The sequence below is a fragment of the Akebia trifoliata genome, chromosome 14 (genome assembly GCF_017979445.1).
Source record: "Akebia trifoliata isolate Shusen 1 chromosome 14, ASM1797944v1, whole genome shotgun sequence".
NCBI lineage: Eukaryota > Viridiplantae > Streptophyta > Magnoliopsida > Ranunculales > Lardizabalaceae > Akebia > Akebia trifoliata.
This window is the reverse complement of record NC_141388.1, coordinates 3,746,973-3,774,761: the sequence shown is the minus strand read 5'-3', so window position 1 is coordinate 3,774,761 and position 27,789 is coordinate 3,746,973. Positions and strand designations below refer to the sequence as shown.

The window sequence follows — 27,789 nt, the reverse complement described above, 5'->3', positions numbered from 1 at the left end:
CAGGATTCATTGCTCAAATTGTCAACCACTTCTCTGAGTCTCTGGAGGTAACTCAACAGATAGTTTTTTTTTTTTGTTACAGATTCTCTCCCCTACTTTTCTCTCTTGCTCCTCTTAGGAGAACAACCCCTTTTTATAATAATTCCAATGGTAAGTTAAAAAAATAAATTAAATCAATAAGGCATATTTGAGATAATGAATACGAAGATTAATCATTTTGTTTTATCATTGCTTTTATTGGAAATTGCAAGATCTCATGATTACAAAACTTTGCATTGAGGACATGATCTTCAGAATAATCGTTTTGTTGGGGCCAAATGCTTTTGGACTTGGGACCAGGTAGATTATTTTTGAATGTGGATTTAGCTTCATAGATTTATGAATTTCAAATTCATAACATGCAAATCTTGGGATAACACGTCTTTTTTGGTACTTTCAATATTATAAAGGTCGTTTTTTTTTTTTGGCTGCAAATCAAGTATGACCCATATGCTCGGTACTGAGATTTGGTCTCATTTTTTGGGCCTCTTTTGCATTTTTTTAGTGTGCACCGAAGATTTTTTGTGATTTAGTAGTTGGGTGGTTAGTCATTGGCGTCGGTTTATCAGTCATCAAGAAAAAAAATTGGATTGTCCTTTGCGATTTATTGGAAGATTTGGAAAGAAAGAAACTTTAGGACTTTCGTGAGAAAGGAGACTTCCTTCCAAAGAATTTTTTTCTCCATCTTGGGGTCTATTTTTCTTTAGAGCAAGATTTTCCTCCAATTGAATGGGATATTCTTTGAAGATTTCACAACAAAGTGGGGTTGGATGTAATTTGGGGGTTCTTTTCCTTTGTTCTTATTTTTTTGGTTTTTTAACCTCTTCAGTCACCTCGACTGTGTATCGTTCAATAAAAATAAAAAACTCATACGGTGAGTCATCCATTACGTAGAAGACCATCCCTACAAAATTTCAATCCATCCTGATGCACTTGATTTATTAAAAAATCTGGATAGTTAAATCATTAGTTAGATTGTATATATTATGGTTAGAATGTTTTATTTTTTGTGTTAATATTCATCATGTTGAGAATGAATCAATACAATTGGATCGTCTAAAATATTATCATTGTCCATACAAATCACATAAGCGGAATTAAAATATGGAGTAAGAAGAAAATATAGATTAATCATCGTCATATTAGGTATTTCTTTTCTTATAAGCAAACAATTACTATTGCTGTGTGTTCTTTTCTATTGTTAGGAAAATTGAATGGTTTTGACATGTTAGGCCCTATTTAGAGAAGTAATTCTTTTTAGCAAGATAAATAAATGAGAAAATTAATAAGATTATTTGATGTTACATATAATTTGAGTAATTATTTGACACCCATAGTTTAAATAATTGAAAAAATTAGCTAATAGTAATCCTATTTAATTTCACATAATATCAAAGCCTTCGTTATTTCTTTGAGTCATTCATACAAGAAATATTTTTCTTTGAAATCTTTTGATTCTGTAATACAAGTATTTTAACGATTTATATTTTACAGGTTTTAAATAGTCAATTATTTATCAAATATTATTTGGATTTTTAAAAATATTTATTATAAAAATAAAAAAAAACACATTTAATTTCACCGACATTGTCTCTCTACATACATTTCACTAATGCGTCGGCATTAATAATATGCATTTGGTCGATTTTTTTATCTCACTACATACACCTCATCCTGCATTTTTTATCTCACTATGCGTCGGCATTAATAATATGCATTTTACGAACCTCATCTCACTACATACACGTCACCATGCGTTGGAATTAACTGTATGAACCTAGTCAATATTCAATCTCATTACATACATGTCACCATGCGCTAGAATTAACTGTATCAACTTGGTTGATTTTTTATCTCACTACGTATAAGTCACCATGCACTAACATTAACCATATGCACCTCATTGATATTCAATCTCATTGCAACATGTCACCCTGTGCTGGCATTATTAGTTTTTTCGATCTCATTAGATACACGTCACCCTGCGCTGGCATTATTAGTTTTTTCGATCTCATTAGATACACGTCACCATGCCATGACATTAAAAGGTATGCACTTGGTCGATATCCTATCTTATTGCATAGACATCATCATGCACTGGCATTATTAGTATGCACTTGGTCGATTCTTAATCTCATTACATACACGTCATCATGCATTGGCATTAACTGGATGCACCTGATTGATATCCTATCTCACTACATACACATCACCATGCGCTAATATTAATCATATGCATGTGGACGGTTTCCAATATCAATACATACATGTCACCCTGCGCTAGCATTAATCCTATAGACCTTGAAAATCTTGAAATTGCTCGATAAAACGGTCAAGGTTTTTGAAAATGATATTTTCTCCTCTATGTAACATCTGAGAACTCAAACTAGCCAACCACATCAAAGGCCTCATTCAGTTCTCCCTCTCTCTCTCTCTCCTCTCTCTCTCTCTCTCTCTCTCTCTCTCTATATATATATATATATATATATATATCTATATATATATGGGTCGGGTTCCTGCGACACATATATAGACAACGTGTTTGTCTTATATGGGTAAAAATATTTGGAATGGGCTGATTTTTTGTGAGGATGATCTCTATGATGAGGGGATCATCCTGGCAAAAAATCATCCCATTCCAAAACTTCTAACCCCATCAAAATTGATTTACAAAAATTGGACGGTCTATAATTTTTCAACAAAAATTGGACGGTCTAGAAGTTTCATAATGAGCTGATTTTTGGCAAGGATGATCTCCTCACCATAGAGATCATCCTCACAAAAAATCAGCCCATCCCAAACATTTTTGCCCATATAAGACAAAACACGTTGTCTATATGTGTGTTGAAATGGTTGTCGTTTGAACCTGACCCTATATATATATAGTCCCGTTATTTGGCCAACAGTTTGGCAAACATTTTGGCAAACACTTTTTCAAAACATGGGTTAGAGGTCTTGGAATGGGCTGATTTTTGATGAGGATGATCTCTACGGTGAGGAGATCATCCTCACCAAAAATCAGCTAATTCCAAAACTTCTATCCCCAGTTTACAAGTTGAAAAAATGTGAACCGTCCATTTTTTGTAAACCATTTTTGATGGGGTTAGAAGTTTTGGAATGGGCTGATTTTTGGTGATGATGATCTCCTCACCGTAGAGATCATCCTCACCAAAAATCAGCCCATTCCAAGACCTCTAACCCATGTTTTGAAAAATGTGTTTGCCAAACTGTTGGCCAAATAACGCTACCCATACATATATATATATATAGGGTCCCGTTCGGCACCCTAAGTTTTACCACACACTTTAACAAACGCGTTTTGTCTTACATGGGTTAGAAGTTTCGGAATGGGCTGATATTTGGTGAGGATGATCTCTATGGTGAGGAGATCATCCTCACCAAAAATCAGCTCATTCCAAAACTTCTAACCCCATCAAAAAGGATTTACAAAAAAATGGACGGTCCACGATTTTTCAACTTGTAAACATGGGGCTAAACATTTCGGAATGGGCTGATTTTTGGGGAGGATGATCTTCTAATCATAGAGATTTATATATGGGAAATGTTCAGCACCCTAAGTTTTACCACACACTTTAACAAACGTTTTTTGTCCTACATGGGTTAGAAGTGTTGGAATGGGCTGATTTTTGGTGAGGATGATCTCTATGATTAGAAGATCATCCTCCCCAAAAATCAGCCCATTCCGAAATGTTTAGCCCCATGTTTACACGTTGAAAAATCGTGGACCGTCCAATTTTTGTAAATCAATTTTGATGGGGTTAGAAGTTTTGGAATGAGCTGATTTTTGGTGAGGATGATCTCCTCACCATAGAGATCATCCTCACCAAAAATCAGCTCATTCCGAAACTTCTAACTCATGTAAGACAAAACGCGTTTGTTAAAGTGTGTGGTAAAACTAAGGGTGGCGAACGGGACCCTATATATATATATCTGTCTTTCATTTCGTCCTTTGCAACCATGCTAATGGATCCGAAACTGTCATTGAATGAATTGTCGAAATCTGACTCACACCTAGAAATTCTATCCAAAATATCATCGATTTTGAATCTAAAACTTGATAGTCAGGGGCGGAGCTAGTAAGAAGCTGGTGGGGGCAATTGCCCCCACAAAACTTTGAGACTCCCTCATATTTTCAACCTCCGATTTATACGAACCCCCTCCCCGCTCTTTTTTGTTGTTCACATTGGCTCTTGAGCAGGCCTTCTCATATACTAAGTAGAAATTACCTAAAACTAAAAACCTTTGAATTTCTTCTTACAACCATTCATCTTCAAATTCTTCAACTATACAACTAATCATAGTTTGCCCTCACTACAAGAAAATCTTGGCTTCGCCCCATTGATAGTTATTCTAATCAAGTGGCTAACAATCAGCAAAACAAAATAATTCATAGAGACAAAAATCCAGATTTTCTACTTCAAATTATAAATGGATAGATCTAAATTAAGAACCATACATATTCTCGAAGAGAATAAAGCTAAAGTAAGAGTAATAAAATTACTTTTCAATCACTTTGGCGGTGGCACCATGGGTCCGAACCCTACTGTCAATTCCCAACCCTTTGGTGATCCTTTTGTAATCTCCATCACAACCTCCAACTCCATTGCTCTCTTCCTCCTTTTTTGTGGTACAAACTTGGACTGTCACTCGGAATTATCTTACATCAATGCCAACCTCCTCGGCAAATGTTGGATCCCCAAATCATCAAGGGTTGTGGAGAATTCATCGCCATTTGAAGTAGGGATCAATGGTGGTGGCTCCTCCAATGCTACAGAAACTTTGTTAGGACCTTTTTGTCCATCAATAATGTTGGGCTCCAAAAATGGTATGTTAAGATTGTATGGACAATGCAACCACAGTTGAGTACCAAAACTTAAACAGAATGAATGTTAAAAATGTCAGAATAAACGTTAAATACATCATCTGCAAAGATAATCTAAATATGTATTTATTGAACTTTAATGTGTGTCCTAACAAGACCCATTTATTTAAAATCAAAAATTTTTTTTTTTTTTTCCTTGTAAGTTAGATTAATATATATTTAATCATAAATTTTTTTTAACAAACAATAATTATATAAATGATTAAAAATTAATTATTTTATAAAATAAAACACCATCAATCAACTCAAAACTCAGCTACCTGTGAGATGACCTGTAAATTTATAGGTCAAAAACATTCTTGGAAAAGACCAGGATGTCAATCAAGTGGACCCCTACAATATATTTCTAGAACAACGATTTGGGTCTTCCAACTCAACAGTTTGTTGGTAATACTATGTCAAATGTCGTTGAGCACTAGATTTTCCTTTCTCGTCCACAAGATCAGACCTAGATTTGAGGATCTCCTGCAATAATTTAACACGTACCATTTTTTTTCGATTCTTCTTAAAAAAAATAGATATTAAAATTTGTTCGGATTTGCTGTTATGTGATTAGGCTGTTAAGCTGTTAAATGAATGAGAAACAGCCACGGCATTTAAAGATATTTGTAATTACAGTTTATACTTTAACCCAAAGTAAAAATAAAAATAAAAAACCTAAACCTTGGGCTGTTAATGGGTCAGGCCCAGCATGGGTCAAGATAATTTTTATAGGCCCAGGTTGATTTTTGGCCTTGTAATACAACTCAAAATAATACTGAACTGACTTCAAAGATTGACCTCATTTCACACGTTGCTGTGGTGGAAGTGTATACGAACCATAGATGCTTTTCAATTTTCATAGAGATACATGTGAAAAGATTTGTGTTTAAGTGCACACCTCCACATCAGAAGAAGTATGAAATGAGGTCAATCTTGAGGTCACTACAGCACGACTATACCATTTAAGTTGAGTTGTACAGGGGTTAAGAAGGCCGCGTTAACACCCCTACTAAAAGTCTAAACCTAAGCCTAAATCAAGCCAAGGACTGCATAACAGATTGGGTTACATGGATTCAAGGACCACCCAAAAAAAAAATATGACACTTTTGAATCTTTTATTCTTCTTCAAATTATTTAAAAATAATAATTGATAAACGAGTATCCCTGTAGACAGCAGACCGAGCCATATATGGGCTTTGCCCATTCCATTGACCACGATCTTGTCCAAGGATTAGTCCCGGGGAATGCACATCTCAAGCACCAGGTAAGTGAGGGTGCTACAATGTTGACAACTATTATCATAAATGAGAATTTTTCTTCTCTTTTGATAGATAAGTTGGACTTGAATCGATGACCCCAAAGTTACATTCTACCATAACCAGCTGAAAAATGAATCCGATTCTTTGAAATTGCTTACTGTGTAACTGAAACATTATACAACCCATAATGGTAGCTGGGATAGAAGATCCTGATCTTGCCTGTCAGGTATTTTCCTGGCTTGATCTGAATTGGGATTGATTGCTCCTTGCCTTGTTAAGGGGGACCTATGATTGCACTCACATTGATCAAGTAAAAATTCCGACAAAATAAGGCCTTAAGATAGGGAAATGGCATAATGAACTTTTATTGCACTCCCATCTCACTTTGGTGCTGAAGTTGTGCAGGGATGGATATCTCAAGACTTGGATTCAATATGATTCAAACTTGAATTTGCTCTCTCAAATCTCAATTGAACTTACGTGCTGATATTTTCTGCTTCCAAAACAGAAAAAACCCTAATGTGCAAAGTGGAAAACCAATGTAAACGGAAGATTATAACATTGCAGTGATCTGGGTCCTCTTAAGTGATTGTATCTAATAAGATCTTTTAAGTACATGCATCAGCATTGGTTTCATAATCTCATAAACAAAAAACCAAAATCAAAATCAAAATCTCTTTTCATTCCCCCACCAACAGAACATATTCTTCCTGGAAATCCGTAGATGTAAAATCAGAGGCCCTAATTCAAGCAAAAATAATCCATTCTATAGCAGTTGGCAAGCAGATGCAGTAGCAGGAATCAGGATTGAATAATCATCCCTTCTTATATAACTGATGAGGGTAAGAAATCAGTCCATAGGGAAATAATTTACATTAGGCCTTTTAAAGGCAAATTCAGAACAATGCACCATCTCTCGAATCTGTCCACCATAGGAGAAAAATCAATACCCTAATAATAATAATAATAATAAGCTACTTCGGGAGAGAATGCACACGAGCATCAAAAGATCTGAATAAAGAAAACGAGAGAATGAGGTTCGAAAGCAATACGAGCCCAAATGATCCAAGTAAATGAACAGATGTGCTACCTTTCCAGCCATACAAGAACTGATTCTTCTCCTCACCTATTGTTGGGTTCAGTGGGCCTGGACCGGCATCCCATCTGCTCAAGAAATTTTGTGAGGCGCATGTGTTTTGTAGCCCACTGCTCTGCCAGCTTCTGCTCCTTGGCTTCGGCATCCCTCCTCAGACCTGCTATTTGTTCCCTATACTCTGCCTCAGTTCTCTCTAGCATCACCTTCTGTTCTTCCCTAAGTGCTCTAACCTTTGATTCAATCTCCTCCATTTTCTCCCTCCTTCGACATGCCTTTTCAGATTCCAGCTGTAGCTCCACCCTCCTAAGCCTCCATATCGCTTCCTTCTTATGTGCTGCCCAAGCTTGGTGCATCTCTTCCAATTCTCTGCAGCACTCCAAGAGCTCTGAAACCATTACGTTGTCTCCACCTGTAGAAACCACTCCATGCTGCGGTCCTCTTTCGGGCTGCAGCCATGAAATGGTCGGTGGTGGAGTAACTGTTGGTGAAAGAGTCAGAGCAACGGATGGAGATGAGGATGGCCTTAAAGTAGGTGTCCCATTCGAACTTGTGGACAGCCATGGGGGAAGCATAGTTGTTGGAGGAGGAATGAGTGGATCAGAATGAAGAAAACCACCATTGGACGTGGCCATGAGGAATTGGGGAGTCGGACGCTCTTTCACTAGCTTCTCTGCAAAAGTCTCAAGGATACGATCGTACTTCCCCTCTTCAATTGGGTCAGGGGCCTTGTTGTTCTCCTTCTGCTCCCTTTGCTGCTTCTCCTTGAACACTTCCCACCACTTGCCTAGTCTCTTTGCAGTGCGGCCTGGGACCTCAGCTGCAATCTTCTTCCACTTATTGCCGTGCTTGGCCTGAAGGCAGATGACAAGACGTTGTTCCTCCTCGGTGAGGGATCCTTTCTTGATGCCTGGTTTGAGGTAATTCTTCCACCTTTCTAAACAGGACTTGGCATCCCTATCAAGGGGTGTGTTCATACGCTGAGACACAAGGTTCCACTCCCTTGGACCATATTGCTTCACATAAGCACGTAAAAGGGAGTCCTCTTCAGCTCTCCAACGCTGCCTCTCCTTCATTTCCAGTAGCAGACATTAAGGTCCATTGAATTGGATTCTTCATAATGTATCTGAACAGAGGTGGAAACTAAAGTATCAATCTGCCTGATGTTGACAAGTGAATATTACTTCCTAAGAATCAATATAAACCAGCATAGTACTTTTCAAATGAAGTTTGGGCAAGGGGAAGAACTCCACACACACACACACACACACACACAAAAAAAGGAATCAAAATTTGTACTTATCTGGGCATTTCTATGAAAATGATCGAGGAATTATATACCTCCATAGAAGACCTTACACACTTCTAAGGGGAAATATGCAGAAGAAAAGAAAAGAAAAATGCAGAATAAGAAATTCAGTAGTTCATGAACAATGTCACCCCCCCCCCTCCAATACTCTTGAGTAATATACATCGCATTCGGATCATGCCCCACCCAACCAGCTAAACAATGAAGAGAATCAAATAACATAAATCAAGATAGCATCTCTCTCAAGCAAAAATAAGTTCTTTAAAATAGGACAGAAGCCAACATCAGTAAGGTACAAATGATCTGAAAAATAGCTACTCAGTTGACATATACGGGCCATGTGTTCATGCAAGTGATGTTGGTTGTCAAGTGTTTGCGTGCGACCAACTAATTTATGTGTCTGCACAGAACATATATAGTTTCTATAGACCACGCTAAGCAAATCAGTCTATAAGCTGGACTCGGTCAAATGGGCTACTAAGTGCTTATCTTTCATTTCTTTTCGAATTCTGATTGCAATGGTCGCTCCCGCTCATCGATCTCAAAAATAACTGAAGCCACTCAATCAAGAACGATGAGATGATTTAACCCAATTGCAACACTCAAAATCAGATAATAGCTTTTACACTGGAATGTAGGATTAAGCCAAGATCAATTAAACTAATTAATTCAAGTATTGTACTTGAAAATTTCACATTTTTAATAAGGGTGAGAAATACAAGGAATTGGAAATTCTCTCACTAGACAGACAGAAAAGCTTAATTTGAGCTCATAAAGTACAGGCTTAAAAGAAATAATCTAGTTGAAACCAATGCATCAAGCACTTAAAATTTACAGTTTTGAGTAAAATGCCACAGAACATATCTTCTTCTTCATCTTCGTAAAAAGGGCTTAAAAAAAAAAGTCCGTGCACATTTCAAACGATTCACAAGTGTACAGAAGCATATACTTCCATAATGAGTAACATTTCAGAATTGTTCTTTATTTTGTAGATCAAACGGAAACCCAATGAGTAAGAAATTCATCAATTTTTTTAAAGAAAAAAAGCAAGGGTATTCTTGTTACACTCATACTTAATTAAAGAAAATGCAGAACAGATGATATATATTATTAGCAACCCAACACAAGGACCCAGAACGCAATTCTTTATTTCCAGCTAAGAACGAGACAAAAAAAAAAACAAACAAACTATATTTCCTAGTAGATTTTTCATTTTCTTTACAAAAATCTATATACAATCCAATAACGAATCCACCCACAGTTCAAATAGAGAAGTGAACACTTCGAGGGACAACTATGTTTCAAGATATGACAAAATCCAACTCTAAGCATTCAACAACTTTCCACTCTTTTCTGAGATTGAGCTTCTCGTTGATTTCCAAAATTCCAAAATGGTATATATCAGTCAGAAATTGAACTCCAAGATGGTGATGGTCGACATAAATAGGATGATATACTCCATTCAGATAGAAAAAAAAAATCAATCTTTTCGTTTGACTATTTTAGAAACAGAGTATCCCAATAATCCATTTAAAAAGTGACATAATGCAGTTTCAGATAGAATTAGTCCCAAATTGATCGAAGCACATTGTTTATTTGGCAGAAGAACAATTCAGAAAGATATTTTATGCAATTTAATATCAAACACTCAGATCGTTGGCACGTTGTCGATGTATCAAGAAGCATTTCCTTATTTTTGCTAAAGTTATAGCTCATTGATCTGTAAAAGATTAGGTTTTTATTCGTTTTTGAAAAAATTCGAGTATAGTTTCGATATTTAACCCTGAAACACAAGTTTTTATCTTAAAAAATATTTTTTTAGAAGACGAACTGTTAAAGACACTTGAACGAACCTCACACTCCGCAAAAAAAAAAAAAAATTAGGAACAAATATAGAGAAGAAATTTAGTGAGCGAGCGAAATAGCGTGTAAACAGTAAACATCCTCCAATAAGCATACAAATCTGTGTCAAACCCAAATGTATCCTTCAAACACTGATTGAAACATAAACAAAACCCTAATTCCTTTATATAAAAAAAAAGAATCCGACTTCTTCAACAAATCACAAACAGTACCTAAGACTACTGGTAATACTAAAGGATCGTTTGGGAAATCGAAGAAAAAACGCTTACATGGTTCTTTAGACCGAGCTTCTCTTACGACGCATATCCAATTCATTTATACTTCAAACATCGATAGAACGAACAGAGAAGGAAACAGAATCAAAACCGTTGCGAATTGAAACCCTAGAAATAGAGAGATCCCAGGGTAAAGAGAGAGAGAGAGAGAAGAAGAAGAAGATATTATTAAAAGAAGTAAAACATGAAGAAGAGACTCAGAGAGAGAGGTTTCAAGAATTTTCAATCCTTTCTTATCTTTAAGAGAGAAAAAGATCTGACAGAGTTGAAAAAAGAGAGCACGCGAGAGGGGAAGAAAAAGGCAATCTGAGATTCAAGGTCTGTGCTTACGTATATAAGGAATTTGCTATCGTAAGCCTGGTGTGGTGTGGTGGTGCCACGAGAAAAAACTAAGCACTTAGACACGACAGAGCAAAGCAGAAAACCCCATCAATAATAATGGCGTACGATCCATTTCAGCGCTTAAAATGCGCTGCTTTCCTTCATTTCTTCCATGTTTTCGTTTTTTTATTTTATTTTTTTCTCTGTCTCAGAGTTTCGCGGGCGTAAGGGTTATTCAAATGTACGACATTTTAATTCAAGAAAGGTATAATTAACACACGGCGTAGGTTAAAGGATCTTATAAATCGTAACTTTTTTTTTTTTTTTTTTTAAATGATATATTTGATTCGCCTTTTTTCAGGTTAGACTTTCCATTGCCGTTTTTTTTTTCCTTTGTTATGAAGACGTGACAAGAGATGAAAAAGAGAAGAGGTTCCTGATTACTGAACTTCTGATGTTCTCTTTAAGAGACGAATATAAACTACTAATGTCTAGCATCTAACAATGCTGTATTTATTACATTGATGCCATTGACTTTGTTTACTTTATCCATCTTGTCCATCAAATTTCTTCCATTTTTTTCTGATTTGTCAACAATGGTGTTGTGGGTAAGTGACATTTTAAACACTGCAACATTGTGATCAAAATGGTAGATGTCTTATAAGACGGTTTAAGTCTATCTTTTGAGCTCATATCATACTTCAATTTTAGATGATTGGATTTGATATCAAGTCATGCTAATTGATCTCTTACAACTTTCATTTCCCTTGCTTAAGCCTTCTCCCTATTAAAATTTTAATCATAAACGGGCCCACATATAGATGTTTCACATTGGGTCTGATCCCATTTTCAATAATTGCAGCGATTACGATTCTAAGCATACAAACAATAAAAGTCCATTTTCCAGATAGAGCAATGGTTACGTCCTCACAATGGGGCATGGTAATAAAAATAAAATAAAAAATCAATATTTTTTTTCTTTTTGTTTTTGAGAGATTTACCCAAGGAACGTATGATGGGAAGATTGTCTTCACAAAAATAAATCAGTTCATTAAAAAACTTTTAATCCACATAAGATAATGTTTTACTACAAAACAGGATCCTCATCCCAATCTCTATAAAAGGGGCACAACAATACTAAGAAAATGTACGAAATTATTCATAATAAAACTTTATTTAAATTTAATTTGTAGATTGACTTTTGTATCTGAGGATCTGTAGTGTAGGTACACCCAAGAGAAATCACAAGAGCAAAGGTGCATCAACAAGGTGAATGCATATCTCAAGGTGGGCCCGTAAATTGCATCTACATTTTCCCTTACTATTTTAAGCTCGTATTCCCACTTGGTAACAATATGGTCATGAGCATGGACCACAATATCGACTTGAGCATCACTCATTCATGGCACTTTCTTGAGATATTCCCAAACATATTCTTAAAGGCCATTTTCACAAGTTACCCATCAACTTTTAAATTCAGAAGAACTACATAAATTAAAGACAGTCCGATTATTTCACCCCCATTACACGATGGTTGAAACTAAGAGAAATTTATAGATTTGATTTTATCCGATGATTGGTGCTATCATTATAAGTGTGAGATGATATGTGTTATATTAGTTCTTTGCATCCCTCCTATATAATTTGCGTAATTTTAAACTTGGTTAAATAAATAAAAGAGAAACATTTTCTTTATTAACTTGGTAAAGATTTTAAACTTTACTAAGAGTCGTTTTGCTCAAATAGATTATCTCATTAGTAATCCAATATCGTAATCCTCTAAATTTCATAACAAAAATTCAGATAAAGAAATTTCTTTTGAATTGAATCAAATGTTTTGAAAATGGACATCTATCGAACATGTACATGACTCCCAAACTTAAAATTGAAATTCAACGATAAAAATGTATATATTTTTTTAAATTTTGTTTAAATATATAAAATTTTATAAAATACAACATGAAACACCGGATCAATGTGTGTGGATGCCACAAGGTGAAGGTGAACCTAATGACTACCTAAGTAAGGTTAGTTGGACTATAGCCTTTACTTGGTTACGAAGAGCTTCCAAATAGTATGAGAGAGAGAGAGAGACGTACGGTAGTGGTGGGATCTCCTCCCGCCATCATTAGCAGAAGCCAGAAGGGTTTTAGGTAGGTCCCACTCATGGGGGGCACTGTAAACTGTAGTCCGCATTTATCGGCACAGGGAGACGAGTCGATGGGGACTTGACTACTGGCCTCGGTGTCAGCGATATGTTATGTCGCATTCCTGACGTGGTGATCCGCACCACCCCACCCTTTATTTCTGGGGCAAAAGTACAAAACCCCCTCCTTCACTCTCTTACCACCCCTGACAACTACTCTGTTTACCTACACACCATACATTTTTACCTCACTTAGACTTAGACCCCTCCCTCACTCCCCCCACAACTCATTGGTCGCTACTGAGGTATCATAGATTCAATACCATCCATTGAATACTATGAGACGACCATCACGTCCATTGGATTCAGTTTCATGTGGGGCCAGCCAAATTTTATGCTATTGGAAAACTCTATCAACAACAAATGTTGATTGATATGATTTAGGATTTAGGATTTAAGATTCAGATATTAATATCATTCTTCGTAATATATAAAATTCGATAACTCGATCTAAGTGCAATCTAAATGCAACGACAAAAGATCCAAGCCAACTTTTAACTCGGATTCATAAAGTGAGATAGCTTAACCTATCCAATATAACATTAAGACTCAAGCATATGCTCATTCCTTAATTTGAAGTTTATCCTGAAATTGAAGTTTGAAATATTATTTTATATAAGTGCACACATGTTAATTTTCTATTAGAAGATTACTCACTCTCGAATTTGAAATTTGCTCTGGTGAAGTTGGAAGTAATACCTCATTTGATATTTTATTAGTCAAAACACTTATTACCATCAAATTTGATGATACGATTTGCAAAAAATGATCTTAAAACTCGTTTAATTAATGTTTTACATGCATCACGTGATATACAAAGAGAGATTTACCTGACAGATCTAACTGTTGTACTTTTGTTACAAAAACTCCCTTGGAGTTTTGACAATTTGAAGGGAATCTTATTTTATGAAGTTTGTTACCTTTCAAACTTTGGAGTCGGATCCACACCATAATAGTCAAATTGATGTGTTAATTTGTTACTTAACATACCTTGGAATGGATCCTAACCGTATCAAATTTTGGTATACAAAAACATGATCTATGTCACATGATTATAAAAGAAAAAAATTCTAAGAATTTTGAATAATAATTAAAAAATTAAAATTTTCCCATTGAATTTTAGTTTTAAATTTGGTATCCATTCATTTTCAATCCCTTTGATCAAGTTCAACAAGGATTTTTTATTTTTTCTTTTGAATGTAAGTTTTTTCTTGAAATCTATAAATCTATTTTGTTGAATTGTTAATTTGATAATCCACGTAAGCCCAACAACCTTTAGTACGGTTTGAAATCTTACTAAATTAGTCATGCTAACCTGATTTTATAAAGTCGGGTATGTGCGATAACAACAAAGTAAGGCAATTTTTGTAATAAAATTTCAACAGATAGGTCTGTCCGATAAATATCTCTTATAAAAATGTACTTGATCTCAAATATAGGGGTTTCATTGCCCCTTTAAAGGGGAGCGACAAATGTATGTAACAAAGGATAATATAGTCAAGGGTGGAGTCAGGATTTTTTTGTAGTGGGGGCAAACTATGGTTAGTTTTATAGTTGAAAAACTTGAATGATGGAAAAATTATTTGTGTTGAAAAATACGATTGGATTGGAAGGAGATGAGGGTGTGGGGTCAAAAATTAGAAGGAGGTGAGGGTGTGAGGCAAATGAGGAGAGAGGTGAGAGAGTGGAGACAAATGAGACATGTAATTAATTAAAAATATAGGAGTGTCTCAAAGTTCTATCCTATGGGGCAATTGTCCCCACCAGCTCCACCCCGGAATATAGTAAATTGTCTCAAAAGCCCAAGGACATAGCGGTGGGACTTGGGACCAGAATAGAATACACTAGATATTAGGGGAGAAATTTTGCTAAATTATCTTTTTGGATGCCCAAGTCAACGTGGGACCCAATCCTCAACATCCAATCTTAAAGTTTAGGGGAAGATTAACTGGTTTAGGAAATGTACATTGATTTCTTAAAACGAAAGTAATTTAGAACTCTAAATGATAATTTAAAGTATTAATTAAAAGATTTTTAAAAATTATATAGTAAAAAATAATCTATTTTTTCTTAATTTTGAAAATTAACAACATGATTATAAGATTCCGAGATTGCAATTTTCTTGATTTTTTACCAAATTGATCCTGATTATATTAAGTTTAAAATGTAAAGGTGGGGGCATTTGTGAGATCCAATTTTTGGTGTTGAGTCACTTCTATTTCGCCTTCTCTTATTATAATAGTAAATATATAATTCTATTTGAATAATTAGGGTTGATAGACCAACTAGACTTTGCTAATCAAAGTGTATCAACCACCTGAACCTATTTTTGTGAGTGACAATCAGCATTGTGTGAGGTACAAATTACAATAATCGTTATTTTGTTAAATGATAGAAGTGATTTAAAGGTAGTAAATATCTTAAAGAATCGTGATGAATGCACGTGATAAATCATATGCGATTGACATGGTAATGATATAAAATCATAGATTTTTTTTTGTCGGGATATACAAGGAAAAAGATCTGTGATTCTGTGCCTTTGCCACATTAGTTGTGTATAAACTATGATTTACTATGTGCGTTCATCATTATTCTATATTAAACTTTGAAATTTTTTTTATCAAATCGGTATAGAAGCTTATGCTCCATTTTTGTCCAAGCTCAAGATCCCTTGGAGGTATAGACACTTCAAGTGATTTAGATTGGTCCTGCCAAGTTAACTGCCCTTTTATACCATTTTATAGTGTTTTAAAAGTCCCTAATAGATCATATAAAGCCAAAGGTGGTTTGTAAATAGCCTATTATCATTATTATTATTATTATTATTATTTTAAAAAACGTCTTTAGATCACATCAGATCAAAATGGACCTAGAGTAGGATAGCTAAACAACATTGTGGAGTACATGATCTGAATTCAACATATACTCGTGCAACTGACATTGTGAGCTGTGCTCTTCGTCCCACACGAGAGGACCACCTCCTATAATTGAAGAAGATAGATTTAGAGAGGACCACTGCCCATAAATAAGGCCATAGACTCTTCTGCCCATATGTACCAAATTTTGGTACAAAAAAAAAATATCAAATTCCACATTTCATCAAACATGTTTCCAAATTTCTACCCTCAGATTCTTTCTTAAAATAGGTAGGTAGCTTTAGTAGAAAGTGGCCAAGTATTTTTTTTAATCTAAGGGGTATTTTGGGAAGGAAAACTTTGAAAGGACATATTGTAAAATTTGGTTTGATAGCTTTTTCCCCTTCTCTCTATTATTAGTTTTGGCAGTGTTAGTCTTCTGAATCTGATGAAATCCGGTGTATCGTGGTCCCTAGATGTACTCTTTATCATTAACATTTTGTTTTTTGATTTAGATGTGATTTCGAGAATCAATCAGCCACTCCACATAGCAATATACGACTTTGGGCATGTGCAACGCCTGCACATCACACTCACTGGGTAAGTGAGGATACGGCCTCGTGGGTGGCCCTGATGAATTATTGCTCATACTTGTTATTGAACTCACGACCTACAGACTTTCATCGCTTATCACTTCAAAATTGTCATTGAGCCAACCCCTCAGGGTTTTAGACCGTTTAATTAGTTGCAGGTCATTTAATACCAATTGTTTTCCTCTACTAAAAATTCTCAATAAACCCCATAATTATAGTTGTACTCTGAAATTAGAAGAAAAAAAAAACAAGAGAGATTGCACTCACTCTTTATTACATTTTTTTTTTTTCTGATTAGTAAAAGCTTATGATCGATTATATCTCAATACTTTTTCTTCTTTTATACTATCATTGTTTTCTATTGCTGATTGCACTTCCTACGTGCTGCGCGGAAGTGTAGCAAGAGTAAAATCAAAGAAGAAAACAAGCACACAAGATTTCCGTGGTTTGACAAATTACCTAAGTCCACAGAAAAGAGGGAGAAAAATCCACTATCAACAAAAGCTTACAAAACTCGCAACTCACTCAGTCGCAAGGAACCTCACAACAAAACTTATGTTGTAAGAAAATATTCCTTTTGATATTGCCTTACCTTTTGAATTCCAAGCCCAATAAGAATACTAGACTTCTCACAACAATATTTATACTATGTTGTAAGAAAAGATGTGTACTTCTACGATATATGATAATCCCCATAGAATAGTAACAAAGAATGATAAAGTGAGTTGAAAAAATCGCAAACATTCATCCCATCAGATGTAACTGGAAAGACTAAGATAGGGATTTTAAAAAAAAAGAGGTATTTTTTCTTTATTGGGATGCAATTGGCAAATTGTGATATGCCACTTCATATACTTTGCACCCGGAACTAACGATTGAGGATCTTCAACCTATCTGGTGGAAGCCACGCTAAAAAAAGAGTTTGGTTGATGATTTCCTACAATTGGATCCATTTACATGAAAACTGCTCAAATGAAAATTAACAATTGTTAGGAGTCAGGAAACATGTCATCGCTATATGGATAGGATATGAAGGAGACCTAGTGAAGCTTTTTTCATTATCGCCATAATAATGTTGCAATTCTTGGGACAAAAATGATTTGACTCGATTGAAGTGGCATCTCATTCATTATTCCCTCTATCCTCATTGTAATTCAATTTGTGTTAGATGGATATTTCTTGTTGCAATCATAAGTTTGATTTGTTATGTGATCGTTCAATTATTGATTATCGAGATGAATCTCGAGGCATAGATGCTTCTCCAAATTTTTATCCGAACAAGTTTTCATCAAAATTTTGATCAAAATGAGATAGACGATGGCATTTGTTCTCAAGTGCATTATACGTAGGTATGCCAATGGGTATCACTAGAATAATCCAAAACTATCTGAATTTGATAGATTACACTTCTAGATAATTTAATAAACAAGGTGAAATTTAAATTCATAGGACTCCAAATCGGTCGAGAGACTTTTAAAAGTAATAAAATATCTAATTAAATGTCTATTTCTATACAAAATCAAAATTAGTAATATTTCAAATTTTGAATTAAACTTTCATACCAAAATCAAAATTTATTGGAAACAATGGACTCCAAGAAAGATTTTGATGGATAATACTTGCCTATGATTTCCCATTAGTAACATCAAACATGTTTTGACAATGAAAGCTTGCAAAGAGTGATATGGGGATAAATTTTCTCTTTTAACTCTTCTTTACACCCAATTGTCACTTATTCACAACTTGGCCTTGAATAGGAAACACATTATTATTATATGGGTCAACTGACATGTGAACCCACCCATTTGGAGTACTTGATGGGCCCATATGAATTTCTTCTCCGGTTGCAATTCTACCCAAAAAGAGAAAAATGGTGGGCCAAAATCATGGGTCACGGCCCAAAAATATGGCACATGGCTGTTCCCTCATTACGCCTAGCCATTTCTTAGTCTTGAGGTAAGGCCAAGAAAATATGGGTGATCAGGGAGGACCAAATGGACTAATGACTCCCTTTTATTTTGGACATAATAGTCAACAGAAAATGGTAAAATATAGAGATATTTACAGAAACACGACCAACTTTTGACGAATTTACGATCTCATTATTCATTTTAATTACCAAAATGTGAATGGTAACAATATTGGAGGTTTTAAAGTCACTATTTTAGTACTGGTTTGGATGGTTATGATTAATCAATCATAATAATCCTTTTAAGCCTGGGCATTTCAAGAGATGGTATTATCAGATTAACAGACCACATAATGCATTGGTGGTTCACAAGTTGCTCGTGACTCTTCGATCCAATAGTCACTTTACTCGAAGGACCATTCTTAATCAACGGCCATCCAAAACTATTGGCGCACACATTAAGAATTTGTACCAAAACATCCAAATCTGTTGGCATGTTGTAAGTAGCGCGTGCACACACACACAACCAAAAGAGATATAGGGCATTAAAGTCATCTAGAGCATGAGCTTTGTGCCTCTTGGTCAGTTTTGATTAGGGTGTATATTGGATTGGGCCAAACTGAATTGAATCAAGGTATTTTAGATTGATTTGATTCGATTCTAATTTATTATTTTGAAAAATCGATTGATTTGATTCGATTCTAAGATTTGATTTTTGGTTCAGAAAATCTTAAAATCGAATCAAATTCATTATATATACATTTATTTAACAAATAATATTAATATAACAAAAAAAAAATTTCATTGCTTATTTTTGATATTATAACAAATTTTAGTCATCAATTTGAGTGGTTCAAATGACATGGTTCTAACCATCAAATAAGTTTTAATTTTGAAAAAATCACTCATGTTATTAAGTAGATAATTGAGATTATAGAGATTTTAATATTATATTATCAATATCATTATCTTTGTTGCATTTTTTTGATTGAATCATTGATGATTATGGATTTTTTAATCATAAGATTTAATAATTGGTGTCTTGACATATATGTTTAAGAGGCCCAAAAACTGAACTAAACCAAATCAAATTGAACTAGAGTTGGTTTGGGTTGGTTCGATTCTAACGATAATTGATTTGGTTTCGCTTCTGAATTTGTATCATCGATAAACTTTGATTCGGTTCGATTCCTATACCCAACCCGAATCAAACCCCACTGTGTGCAACCCCTAGTTTTGACCTAAACCGTTGTTATCCTTGATAGTTTCACCAAACCACCAAAGCAAATAAAGTGGAGTAAAGTAAAGCTAAGCAAAGCTAACCATCTCTCTCATTATCTCACTCTGTTTTCTCTAGGATTCATCGCGTTTCTTAGAAATGGCCAGGAAGTTCTTCGTTGGGGGTAACTGGAAATGTGTAAGTTTTTTTTTTAATTATTCGTAGATCTGTCTTTTATCTACGAATCAACATTTTCTCTTATTTTTGTGGATTTTAATCGATTTTGGTGATCCATCGATTTTAATCCAGTTCTGCTTTCTGATGGATCACCATATTTTTGAGTTCTTAGATGTTGAGTTATGTTTAATTATCAAAATAATTTTTAATTTTTTTGCTTTTTATTCAACAATTATGATTTTTTGCAGAATGGGACCAGTGAAGAAATTAAGAAGATTGTTTCGATATTGAACGAAGCTGAGGTTCCCTCACAAGATGTTGTGGGTGAGTGGATGTTTCTATGCCTTACTTATATATATTTGATAAATATAGATTCCGAAGTTATTGATATGGTGCAAATGTGTTCTTCCTTGCAGAGGTTGTGGTAAGCCCTCCATTTGTGTTCCTTCCCTTGGTCAAAAGTTCACTGCGGTCTGAATTTCATGTTGCTGCACAAAATTGTTGGGTGAAGAAAGGAGGTGCTTTCACCGGTGAGATCAGGTATGTTTTAGCTTACCTATAATCATTTCTATTTATTTTTTTTCTGTCCCGTTTTGGTGTGTTGTCTTTTTCTGTGAAACTATTCTTATATGTGAATCCAATGTGGAATTGTTTGATCCCTCATCTGATGGGTATATCTTGAACTAAATCGTCCACTTTGTCAACTAAACACTTGTCACTAACTGCCATTGCGTGGGTAGTGGTGTTTGTATCTTATTCTGTAAAGAGGAGCCAGTATAGCTATCTGTATAGTCTACATCATATTCTTTGATGAAAATTGGTCCTTTCTATTATTGTATTTGTTGTATTTTATGTATGTATGCTCACCCCTCCTTATTTTTTTTCTTCTTGAATTTAATGTATTTTATTCATATTAACACAGTAAATAAATAAATAAAATTGTTATTTCTTATTGGCAGTGCAGAGATGCTTGTCAATTTGGGCATTCCTTGGGTCATTCTTGGTCATTCTGAAAGAAGGCAATTGCTAAATGAATCAAATGAGGTCTGTAATGTTGCATGAACATTAGAAATAACTCCTTATTTTATGTATATGCTATGTTATGTTTCATCAACTATTTTTCAAGATTTCCCCTCATTGGCTAAATGGATTTAATTTATACTGCATATTTAATGCATATTTTCTAAATTTGTCGTTGCAGTTTGTCGGAGACAAAGTTGCATATGCACTTTCTCAAGGATTGAAGGTGATTGCTTGTGTTGGGGAGACTCTTGAACAGCGAGAGTCAGGATCTACCATGGCTGTTGTTGCTGCACAAACAAAAGCAATTGCTGGTACTTACCTGCCCTTTCTTTGGTAGCTTCTCTACCAGTTGTCACAACATAATATATTCTCAATCCATTTGTTCATCTTTGGGTTACTGTTTTTTTTTCAGTCTTGATTTATGTCTTATTAAGTAATATGGTTTGGATGGTTTGAAATTGAGAAAATCCGACGTCTATGGTGTATGGACATGTAAGGCTGCAGAGCATAGCAGCTATCTGTTCCATCATTTAAATTTGTAGTGCAGTAGTTTTTTTTTTTTTGGATAAGTAAATGCAAGATGCATTAAAAGTGGTCGAGGTGACCCACCAATAGTAAAAGAAAGGCACGAGACTGACACCGAAAAACGTGGAAGACACTGACAATGAACTTTGTTTTGCAAAGTTCATTGCTTTTAGGAACCATCATTTTCTTTTTGATAAGTCATTATTTTTTTTTTTACAGATATTGTCTGAATCTTTGTTCTTTATGTTCAGCATGGATAATTTGTCTTGTAAGTTCTGACTATCTTTGGGATGTTGAATTTACTTATAGTACTCCCAACTTATCTGGTTATGGTTAGTGAAACATGTACCTTTTGCATACCTGTACTTCTGTCATGGCTTCTTTAAGTGTGCCTATGTGTACTTACCAGAAAATATTTCCCGTCTGCATGTGTGTTTGTTTGTGTAAATGTGGGAGTGATCTCTCTTCAGTGATGGGATCACTTGACCTTCATTGATTCACATGCTTTGGAGAAGGGGATATGAACAAGGTTGATGGGTATGTGGTTTTACTATGTAAATATAATATGATCCCACCATTGTGTATGTTCACCTTTTGTTTCTAATGTATATTTTAAGTCATGTTTTTATTGCTCTTTTATGATCTAGGTTCTAATACTTATTTATTTTATATTTGGCAGACCGAGTATCAAACTGGGCCAATATCGTTTTGGCCTATGAGCCTGTTTGGGCTATTGGAACTGGAAAGGTTGCAACTCCTGCTCAGGCTCAGGAAGTAAGTTGGGGTGTTAATCTTACTGTTAGGATTCAATGTCCCATCTCAAAGATCCTAATATATGCAAGAATGTTTTGTTATATATATATATATATAGGGTCCCGTTCAGCACCAAACATTTTGGCCAACATTTTAACCAACCATTTTTGTCCTACATGGGTTCGAAGTTTTGGATGGGCTGATTTTTGGCAAGGATGATCTCTACGGTGAGGAGATCATCCTCACCAAAAATCAGCCCATTCCAAAACTTCTAGCCCCATGTTTACAAGTTGAAAAATTGTGGACCGTCCATTTTTTGTAAACCATTTTTGATGGGGTTAGAAGTTTTGGAATGGGCTGATTTTTGGTGATGATGATCTCCTCGCCGTAGAGATCATCCTCACCAAAAATCAGCCAATTCCAAACTTCTAACCCATGTTTTGAAAAATGTTTGGTGCTGAACATTTCCCATATATATATATAGGGGACGGATCATGGGACATATGTAAAAATAATGTAATAATAATAAATTTTCAAAATATGGATTAGAAGTTTCGGATTAGGCCGATTTTTTGTGAGGATGATCTCTATGATGAGAAGATCATCCTAAAAGAATATCAGTCCAGTCTGAAACTTCTAACCCCATCAAAAGTAATTTAGAAAGTGGACTGTCTATTTTTTACCAATAATTTGTAAACCACTTTTGAGGGACTTAGAAGTTTCAGATTGAACTGATTTTTTGTGGGGACAATCTTCTCATCATAAAGACCATCCTCACAAAAAATCAGCTCAATTCAAAACCTCTAACCCATATTTTTAAAAACCATTGTTTTTTACATATGTCCCATGATCTGCACCCGTATATATATATATTTGATAAGTTGCTTTGTTTTCTTCTTTCTAAACCTGAAGTGTTGTTGCTGTATCTTTCTAAACAAAGGGGAGGGGGGCAGCCACCTTTTGTTTGAATAGATTCACATACAACGAAGTAGTAATATTGGGAAAAAAGAGAGAACAAAGGAGGCCAGGATAGGACAGATCTTCACACCTGAACATATCATAATTGTTGACAATTTGACCAAACTATCCTACAATCAACCAGCTAGTGCTTCACTACCATGGCAAATATCAGAGATAGCACACAGCTGTCAACGTGGTGAGATATACCATATTGAACCAACAAAAAATCGAATTCAAGAAAAACTTCTTGAAGTTCAATTGACCTTAAAGGATAACTTCAGTGATAACCCACTGGCCCTTTACAAAAAAGATCATCCGCAATGTAAGCTTGAGCTACTCCCAATAGAGGAACTCAGGTACAAAACTCATTGTTTACTACTGACGCAAGTGACCACACTTGGGCAGGAGCTCTTCAATTCTATCCTAGAAATGAAGACGGTACTTATGAGAAGCAACTTAGAGTTGCAAGATATACGAGTGGTTCATGGAACCAGACAGAGGTCAACTGGACTACTTTCGACAAAGAATTAAGAGCAATAGTCAATTATTTAGAAAAATTTAGGATTTTTCTAATGAGTGACAAATTCATATTGCAAATTGATTCAATTGCTGTTAGAGGATTTCTATCCAACAAAGAGATAGACACCAAGAGATCGGCAAAACAAATTAGGGATAAATTACATGTCCTAACATATCGTGACTGGATGCAAATTGAACATATCCCTGCAAGAGCACAAGTTAGTGAATCTGCAATAAAATTCTTTGCACCAGGGATATGTTCAGTTTGCATCCAGTCACGATATGTTAGGACACGTAATTTATTCGTAATTTGTTTTGCCGATCTCTTGGTGTCTATATCTTCGTTGGATAGAAATCCATTGACAGCAATTGAATCAGTTTGCAATGTGAATTTGTCACTCATTAGAAAAATCCTAAATTTTTCTAAACAATTGACTATTGCTCTTAATTCTTTGTCGAAAGTAGTCCAGTTGACCTCTGTCTGGTTCCATGAACCACTCGTATATCTTGCAACTCTAAGTTGCTTCTCATAAGTACTGTCTTCATTTCTAGGATAGAATTGAAGAGCTCCTGCCCAAGTGTGGTCACTTGAGTCAGTGGTAACAATGAGTTTTGCACCTGGTTTAGGTAGTTCCAGTGCTGGTAATTTTTCACATATCTGTTTGATATCGTGGACAGTTTGTATATCTTGAGCTGTCCATTCCCAAGGTTGTTTGCTACACAATTTCTTTTGTAGCGGGATTCTTGCCTTCGCAATTTCTGGTTGATAATTGGAGGCTGCATAGTTTATCAATCCAAGAAAGGATTGAAGTTCTTGCTTCTTTTTTATTTCCTCAGGAAATTCTTGAAGCTTAATGAGAACATGTGGCTGGAGTATTATTCCGCCATTCTCAATTTCACAACCAAGAATTTCAATAGAAGTTTTATTGAATTCGGCTTTCTTTTTGGAAACCACAATTCCTGATTCCCTAAGCTCAATTGCAATAGCTCGTAGGTGAGCTAAATGCTCATCCAGTGTTTTGCTAAACTCAATGATGTCGTCTATATAGACTGCTCTGTACTCAGTGTGAGCTTGTAAGACCTTATCCATTTTTCTCTGAAATATGGATGGTGCACCAGGGATATGTTCAATTTGCAGGGGGGGGGGGGGGCAGCCACCTTTTGTTTCAATAGATTCACATACAACGAAGTAGTAATATTGGGAAAAAAGAGAGAACAAAGGAGGCCGAGATGGGCCCCTGAGAAAAAGAACCATGTACGAAGTCTAAGTAAAACGAAAGCTAATCAAAACAAAAGTAAATCACAAGCAAAAACAAGCAGTACTAAGAACTATACAAGCAGTCCCATCTAAACACAAAATCTTCAAAGAAAACCCTGGAAAACTCCTTGTTTAACTTTTGCCCAGACTAATCTCATGGGTTAGTACTTTGAATCTAAGTAAAATTTCCTTAAAACAGCACGGTCGGTATCTCCTTTTCATCACTTTCCATTTGGTACTGTCCCCATGTAACCGCATCCCCCCCCCCCCGTGTGTAAGCAACCATGGGACTTCCCTTTGTTAGCCTGTCCTGTTGTCTATGCCATGAGTATGTTAGATACCCAGTGCCAGTTCAATTTGTCTATAACTAGTAGCACGTCGCAGATAGCATAAGGATGATTCAATTTTTCAATCATGTCATTTCTCATAACTATTTTTTTTTTTTTGGTATATAACAGGTACATTTTGAGTTAAGGAAATGGCTTCAAGAGAGTACTGGTGGTGAAGTTGCTGCTTCAACCAGGATTATTTATGGAGGTATTTGTTTCTTGTTTGCTGCATCCTTCCCCATCCTCCCCCACAAAATGTAATATCATGTCATTTCATAGTCCTGGTGAGAATACTGCCCAATTCAAGCCATCAAACCCTGAAGTAATGTCAAGATGGACCTTTTTATGATGTCATTGTTTCCTTAATCATCGCTTGTCATTGACATGGTCAGATACACTACTGGTTCTCTATAGTGACTAAATAGCTTCTTCAATTTTAATAGTCATTGATGCTCAATTACGACTTGATTAAAAAATTTGGTGGCTTGTAAACTATGATTTTATCCATGACCCCAATATTTGAATTACCTCAATTTTCCCAATTCTTGCTACTACAATATTTTGGTTTTGTTGCATACTTCTTATATCTCTTAATTTCATAAATTAAACCGCACCACACATGTCAATCACATGCTTGCTAACACGAAGAGGTCTTCTTATCACAATCCAATTCTGTATACGTTTGCTACTTTTTGTTTCCATCCATTAGACTGAATGCGCTTTCCCACTGCAGGTTCTGTAAGTGGTGCAAATTGCAAAGAGTTGGCAGGTCAGGCTGATGTTGATGGATTTCTGGTTGGCGGTGCCTCCCTAAAGGTATTTTTTTAAATTTTTTTTTTTAAATAATATTATTTATTTATTTATTTTTTCATATGATAACTTCTCTTGCTTACTTTTATCAGCCTGAATTCGTGGACATTATCAAGTCCGCCACTGTGAAGAAGAACGCTTAATCTGAAGAACCTGGAATCGGGTGTGGGTGGCGGCAGCTAGTTTTGGGAGTTTTTCTTTCAAGGAATAAGCGATAGTCTCTGCAGCTTTTGTAGTTTTATAAGAGACTTGATTAGTGCTTTTGTGTAATGGTTGTAGTTATTGCTTGGAACTGCAAGTGAGCTAGCAGGATTCCAAGCAGAAATAAATCTGGATATCCATTTTTCTTTTCTTCGTGTTCATGCATTGATGCATGTCCATCTTATTTTGAGTTTATTTTCATGTACACAAACATTTTCCTAAGTTGACATTAAGATGAATGTGGTTTAGTAAAATTGTGTGAAAGGTTTTTTTCAGCATTGGAAGTACAGGTTGAGGATATCATGAAGGACTTCTATCTTTTCGATAAAGAGTTTGGCTGGTCTTGACTTATATTAGAAGCGCTGATCCCCTTTGGTCAAGTTGCTTTGTCTGTTATCTACTGTAGGACCTCCGTCACTAGTAATCAAGTCGTGTTGTTTTGATTTTGTTGAAAAATATGGGTATGTGATTATAACATTTTCCCCTCGTGTTTTCAAACTGACGATAGACACCTCTTGACCTTGGACTTCCATGAGATTAATGGAATAAAACCTAATGTCCTTGTCTTCGACTTCTAGTAAAAGACATTTCCCAAAACCACTCTTATGGTAAAAAATTTACCCTTGTCAACAACAGTAAGTTTCTCTCTGTGTCAAACCTTAAACTTTTAAAAACAAAATAGAATTTTTGGGAAGTGGAAAACAATGCATTTGATGTACCGTCTCTCGTCCATAGATAAAAGCGAGTTGTCTCGGATGAGTCAACTTGTCTTGGATGAGATAGGCCATTTAACTCAATCTATACTTATTTAATCATATATATTTATATGAAAAAATTATAATTTTTTTTATAAGGTATGATTAGAAGATGTTTTATTATAAAATCATATTTTATTTAGATAATAAATATGTAAATTATAAAAAATTAATTATTTTTATTAAAACATACAAAATCCTGCTTGGCTCAGGTGACTTCACATTTATCTTGCAATATTATGCAAATGTGAGTCACCATGTATGGGTCTTGTTGATGGGCAATATCAAGATGACTTAGGTGAGTCTTCTCACTCTCGGACAAGATTTAAAATCATGATATGAGATTGAGAATGATGTTGAATATATTTAAAACAATTTATCCTAAAGGTTGAAGAGCTTGATGCATGGTCATAATTTTTATGATTGTATGTATACATAATTAACAAAAGCTATGAGTGTTGGGCATAGTGACCAGACCTCGTTGGCCATCCACAAAAATTTATCCTTACATGGTACATGTGTTTTGTGAGAATGGAGATTTGTTGTTTCAAATTTTTTGTGTTGAGCTGATGAACAATAGCACACAGCCAGCCACATGTAATGAAAAAACAACAGGGATTGGCGAGTAGAGAGAAAATTTCTGAGCAGTTTAA

The 27,789-nt window shown here is 35.2% G+C and overlaps 1 protein-coding gene and 1 pseudogene across 2 annotated transcripts; one reads left to right on the top strand and one right to left on the bottom strand.

The window, feature by feature from the left end:
- Positions 1-6,975: 6,975 nt before the first annotated feature.
- Positions 6,976-11,276, bottom strand: LOC147385589 (transcription factor AS1 pseudogene; annotated as a pseudogene). The gene is made up of 2 exons (XR_015172079.1): positions 10,718-11,276; positions 6,976-8,402 (listed from the first exon to the last, which is right to left on the bottom strand). The product of XR_015172079.1 is annotated as a transcription factor AS1 pseudogene (transcript).
- Positions 11,277-19,866: 8,590 nt separating this feature from the next.
- LOC147385588 (triosephosphate isomerase, cytosolic) lies at positions 19,867-26,635 on the top strand. The gene is made up of 9 exons (XM_086423206.1): positions 19,867-20,024; positions 20,252-20,327; positions 20,420-20,543; positions 20,963-21,047; positions 21,205-21,337; positions 22,231-22,325; positions 25,500-25,578; positions 26,104-26,186; positions 26,273-26,635. The coding sequence occupies exons 1-9, from the start codon at positions 19,986-19,988 to the stop codon at positions 26,321-26,323; spliced, it is 765 nt and encodes a 254-aa protein (XP_086279332.1). The 5' UTR covers positions 19,867-19,985; the 3' UTR covers positions 26,324-26,635.
- The last annotated feature ends 1,154 nt before the right edge of the window (positions 26,636-27,789 follow it).

What these genes read in the sequence shown, in the direction of transcription:
- LOC147385588 (XM_086423206.1), top strand. Translation starts at nt 19,986, where the DNA reads ATGGCCAGGAAGTTCTTCGTTGGGGGTAACTGGAAATGT. An exon ending in TCCCTCACAAGATGTTGTGG is followed by an intron (nt 20,328 to 20,419) that starts GTGAGTGGATGT and finishes TCTTCCTTGCAG; the next exon opens with AGGTTGTGGTAAGCCCTCCA. An exon ending in AACCAGGATTATTTATGGAG is followed by an intron (nt 25,579 to 26,103) that starts GTATTTGTTTCT and finishes TTCCCACTGCAG; the next exon opens with GTTCTGTAAGTGGTGCAAAT.